Source organism: Centruroides sculpturatus, unplaced genomic scaffold (genome assembly GCF_000671375.1).
Source record: "Centruroides sculpturatus isolate CEXI.00-Female unplaced genomic scaffold, Cexi_2.0 scaffold1443, whole genome shotgun sequence".
In the NCBI taxonomy this organism is placed as follows: domain Eukaryota; kingdom Metazoa; phylum Arthropoda; class Arachnida; order Scorpiones; family Buthidae; genus Centruroides; species Centruroides sculpturatus.
Genome location: NW_019385574.1, coordinates 50544 through 56454, shown reverse-complemented (window position 1 = coordinate 56454; position 5911 = coordinate 50544). Strand labels below are relative to the sequence as shown.

General features: G+C 27.1%; 1 protein-coding gene across 1 annotated transcript; it reads right to left on the bottom strand.

Moving 5' to 3' along the window:
- Nucleotides 1–376: 376 nt before the first annotated feature.
- Nucleotides 377–5420, bottom strand: LOC111640247 (holotricin-3-like). The gene is made up of 3 exons (XM_023386246.1): nucleotides 5215–5420; nucleotides 2144–2471; nucleotides 377–660 (listed from the first exon to the last, which is right to left on the bottom strand). The coding sequence occupies exons 1-2, from the start codon at nucleotides 5224–5226 to the stop codon at nucleotides 2172–2174; spliced, it is 312 nt and encodes a 103-aa protein (XP_023242014.1). The 5' UTR covers nucleotides 5227–5420; the 3' UTR covers nucleotides 377–660; nucleotides 2144–2171.
- Nucleotides 5421–5911: the final 491 nt, after the last annotated feature.

Genomic DNA, 5911 nt, shown 5'->3' with positions numbered 1-5911 from the left:
AGCGTTTAAGTTTCCACCATCCTTGACATCTTTTAAAGTGTGTGGAACGGTTGGATCACTCGTCCGCATCTCTGTGTGCAACATGATGGCAATCGCATTCGAACATACCAACTGAACAGCTTTTTTGTCTATGATGCGCGACTTATAGGACATCATATGTAATTACAAACGTAAAGAAAATATAGCAAAGCGAAACAAGTTTTCCTTCGTTACTAATGTCTACATTTTAACATTTTTAAATCTGAGATATTTCTTGTTCTTGATCGTGCTCAACATGGCTGGATTAAAACTATGTTGAATTTCAAAACACTGTTTAAAATGTTAGATATTATTTTCATTTGTTTTCCAACAAATGAAAATAATAATTGAAAAACTTACAAATACAAAATACTTTTAGAAGTATAAAAAATTTATAACTCCACAAACAGAAATAAACCTGAGCTTACAAAACTAATATTAACATATACTGAATTAAGAGTTATTTTATAATGTTCGTATTTTGTTAATTACATAATAAAAGATATAATATAAAGCAAATTATTGACTTTATATTTTGTTAATGTGCAAGGCTGTAAATTACCTATATTTTTCACGAAGTAGTTTTAGATTCTTTCATAATCGTAAGTTGGAATGCTGTTTATTTATATGCTTTTTTTTAATCTGAAATATAAAATAAAATAAAATCTTATTTTCTGAAATAAAAATACTTATCAAGAAATATAGAATTTGTTAATTAGCAAAGATGCAACATTTTTATTTTAATTATGAATTGAAGTACTATATTGGCTTTCTGAATAATTTTTAGACTAGAGATATGTAAATTAAATAACAGATAAATTTATGTAAACAAATTTTATTTGCCAAATGGTTAAGGATATTTTTATCCTTTTCTTTCCTAGAATAACATGTTAATATATGAAATGTTTGGTTTGATGGGATACCGCAACGCAACACGTGGGTGACCTACCAAGGGAAATCACTGGGAAGACTTTCTATGGATCCTATTTAGGTGTTAGACAGGTAAGAGAAGACCCAGAAGCTCCAAGTGGCCAGGCCATTGGTGAGGCGCGAACCTCCAAATAAAATTGGTCAGTAGTTTTATCCACTCAGCCACTAGTGAGCTTCTAAAAGAATACTAACACTTGATCTTTTATTTGTTGTATCTTTTCTCACTAAAATATTGCAAAGTGTTGTTACAACTATTATATGAGGACATATATTGTACGAGTAGACTTTTTCTAATAGGACTGCCGAGTTAATAGGACCCAAACCTCAAAAATAAACATAATCTAACACTGATTATTACTATTTTTACAAACTTAACCTTAATAAAATATAACAATATTATGCTTTATTGAGATGAACTATATTTTAAAACATGTTTTTAACAGTTGGGGAATTGTTTCTCATATATTATTTATATTCTCATATAAATTAAATTATGCATTTATAAATGCATAAGTTTAATGTTTATGAAAAGTTAAAATTTTTCTGATCTTTTTATTATTTTTAGAGCATGTAACAATAATTATAAAAATTTAAAAAGTTTTTCTGGTTTTTTCTTGTGTTTTGTATTATCAGATAGAGTTAATATGATGTATAATGGATGTATAAATGTCAAATTTTATAATACTAAATGTTAGAGAATTTTGTCACCTCAAATATGTTTAAAATTTTAAAAACATTATGCAAGTTATATATAATATATGAATGTGCATTATGTAATATTAAATTAAAAAATAGAACATACAAATATGAGTAAATGTTGAATAAAAGAAAAAAATAAATTATTAAATTAAAGAATATAATATTTAAAAAACCTTACAATAATGAATATTTTATTTAATTCTCATTGTTAAAAATGTTACCACAGTTATTTATAAATCTTTGAGTCAGAAAAATTGAAAGAGCAAGTTTGAAACTTTAGACAAATATATTTAATATTAATACTATTTAATAATCATTAATAATAATAATAATACTAATAACAGTAATTAATAATTTATAAAATTTTGTTTCATCTAAATATTAATTCATTAATAGATTAATAATTACTAAACTTGTGTTAGATACTGTACTACGATATGTCTTTATATATATATATATATATATTATGCATCTTTATATAATTTATTTAGATTACCTATATATAAAATAGTTTTTCCTTCTTTTTAGCCATGAATACCATGTTCGTGGCCTCCGTGACCTCCGTGGCCTCCATGACCTCCGTGACCTCCGTGACCTCCATGACCATGTCCATGTCCATTACCCCAACGAACTCCGTGGGGTCCATGTTTTCCATGACTAGGTCCATCCCAACGTTGACCTCCATGACCATGACCTTGTCCACCCCAACGTTGACCTCCATGACCATATTTTCCTTTGTAACCATCACGTCCAGTATAACCAATACCGTGTCCACATTTTATTTCAATGGACATGATAATAAGAATTACGATCGAAAATGCAATCTGTAAAACATTTGTAGTTTTAGTGTACAATCCATGGAAAAAAACACTATAACAGTTTAATTAAAAACAAATAACTAATTTATAACGTGCATTATAAATTATTTGTTCAGTAAAAATAAATCTGTATAATAATATTTTTAAATTTAATTAATTAATTTTAATTCTTAATGATATAATTTAAGAAATAAATTGTCGTAAAACTCATATCATAGATTAGAATATTTGTTAATCTGCGATTGTACTTCAATTCTAATACTTACAATTAAATTTTTTAATCATTCTAAATCATATTTGAATAAGATAATTGCAGTATTTATATATTATTCGTATATTTCATATTAATCCTATTTTAATGAACAGTGAAATATGATTTAACTAATTAAATTAATTTCGTTGTAATAATGGCAAAACTGAAGCTCTGGAGATCTGAAAAATAATTAATTGATTAATTTAATTTCTTCTGCTGGAGCATATATGTGCCGCATCTATGCTCCAGCAGAAGAAATTAAATTAATCAATTAATTATTTTAAAATTCGCATTAAAATAAAATTTAAAAACACTATTACTTTAAATCAATCGTACTTCAATTTAAAATTTCATTATTTGTTCTGTTTTTTATTAAGCTAGTTTCTTGTTTTTTACTCTTTTCATCCTGTCATCAATCACTAAGAGAACCTTTTTAGATCATGCCATCATGGATTCGATTAGGCCACCAATAAGAATGGACTAATACTGAGGACCGGACATATCCGGGACAGGACTATAGGATTCATATGATAAGACAACGCAACACTTCTGCCAAGAGGAGAAGTGCTTCCCGAGAGGACTTTCACCCCTATGTAGCTGTTAGAAACGTGAAAAAATACGGAAAATTCCACGTTGCTCGCCGTTTAATGAGGCGCAAATCCGTGACAAACTATCAGTGTTCAGAGGTTTTATCCACTCGATCACTGGTAGCTATCCGGGACAAACTATCTATGAAAATTTCCTGAGTGATGCTCGCTCAGATACGATTCAGGATCTCCTAGAGAAGTAAGCTGACGCCTAACTGCCTTGGACATCCGACCGTGCTTGTAGAAAATCATTCAAAGAATGACAGAAAAAAATTCGAATAATGTGAATATGATAAAAATATAAAATCGTATATAATTTACTTCATACTTTTATGAAAAATTTAAAATAAACATTTCTCAGTACATTAAAATTGTATCTAGCCGTAAATCTCTTCGAATAAACTAACAATATAAACTAATCTTTACTTTATTCTACGACAGCGATGCTCTTTCTTCACTTATATTGAATTTGTCTGCACATTTAAAAAAAAAAATTTATTTGAAAAGTACTCTGACTTTTTAACACTGATGTACAGTACATATATATTATGTTGCAACATAAAAAATATCACTCTTTTCCCCAAATAAATTTGATTTTTGCAAATTCGTTTAGCTAGGCTTATTATATCCTTTGAATTCTAGTTATGGTCAATCAATATAATTAGGAAACTATACATCAATTTGCGTTTTTTCAATTTAAAACTATAATAAAAGCGAGTTGAAGTAAAATATAAAAGAAATAGATAAAAACAATTATATTTCTTTTGCCTATTTCCACTCTGTGAGGGCCGTTTTCTAATCCTACCCATCATGGATTGTGAGCCTGCAGAGTGGTTAGGGCAGGCCCACGATCCAATGTCCTGAACAGACCACTTCCCGAAAATATTCTGGAGAGGGATGCTCGCCCGAATTTGATTCCAGATCCCCACAGTAATAGGCTAACACCTCCATTTTTAATATTTTGTTATAAATTAACATAAGTGTTACATAACAAAATTAATTTTATTACTTTCTTATTTCTTTGTAATTAATGTGTTACAATATATATAATGTATTCTGTATCATAAATAGAAAAAAAAAGAACCATATCATTAAAAATATTGGTCAACTAGAAATTGCTATGTAGAATGAATTATATAATAATAATAAATGGGTACGACTCCTATATAAGTCAAACCTAACCGACTTTAAAAATTAAAAAATAACAATTAACTGTTATATAATAGTTTAACAAACACTCGATTTTTATTTTTAAAATTTTTATGCCTGTTTTATATTTCAAAAAATAACTTACAGAAGACATAAATATTTTTTTAAATTAATAAATTATTTGAACTCAGAAGAAAATTTATTCAATACAATTAAAATCTCTGAATTTCATGTTTATGAAATTAATTTTAAGTAGTAAATAATATATACTCTAAATGTTTAATATTTAGTAATAATTATTTAATTTACCAATTAATGAATATCGCAATCGGCTGAACGAATAGCCGAGAATTTGAGGTGCTCTGAATGAACTGGGTTCTAATCCGTGAGAACAATTCATAGGAATTTTTCGGTGGTGATATGTTCTGCGTATGTGAGCCCATCCCGCGCCACACAACAGCTCTATTGTGGGCCTTACTAAACCCATAATATCAATAGATATGATTAAAAAACCCTGTTAGTGCCCACAAGACAGAAAGAGGGAATAACATAAGTATATTTAAAATATTTACTTTGCGTACATGAAAACATTTTAAATCAGTAATTTGTTTACTATGTTAAACTTATGTTAAAACTTGAACTTTTCAAATATATAAATTTATATGTAACTAATACTATAATTTATTTTTCGATTTAAATACATTTACATTTAAGTATTTTCTAATTAGCTTAATTTACGTTACTTATTGAAAATACTCACAACATTCTTCATCTTCTCTTTATTTGTAAGTTGTGCTAGTTGAAGCGCATCTTATATATGATGTGAAGTTACCTTAAATTTAATAACCAATAACCTGCGTTCTTTCAACTCAGTTACTAGAACATTCATTTTTTTTGGCATGTTGCAATAACCTTAAAGTGTCATATTTTATTTCCATTCAATAAGAAATCGTCAGGAAATTTCTAAGAAGCAGTGTTTTTTTTTTATTTCTTTAATTTAATGTCGTGTTTGCTATTTTAAAAAGTTTATTTACATTGGTTCCTGCAAAAAGACAACTTTTTTAACTTTTTGTATATATATTTTTTTATATAAATTATGTAGTCCAGATAATTTTATAGTATTTCAAACATGGCTAAAATCATTAGATATAATATAAACTATTCAATTATTATTACATTGTATTTATACCCCGCTCCATTAGTGATAATGATCTTATCATTAGTAGATAACATAAGAGATGTTATATATAATTATGAAAAAGTAGGTTAGTACTATTTTATGAGGTCAAAACTAAATAGATCAGTTAACTGGAAGGAAACGTTGTGATAAAGATTGAGCCTGTAATAAATTAGATTTTTCTTTAAATAAATGAATAAAAACTTAATTTATTTAATAAATAAATAAATTTAATGCTTTATATTTATATATTCATATTAGTATCAACTAGCCTGATATA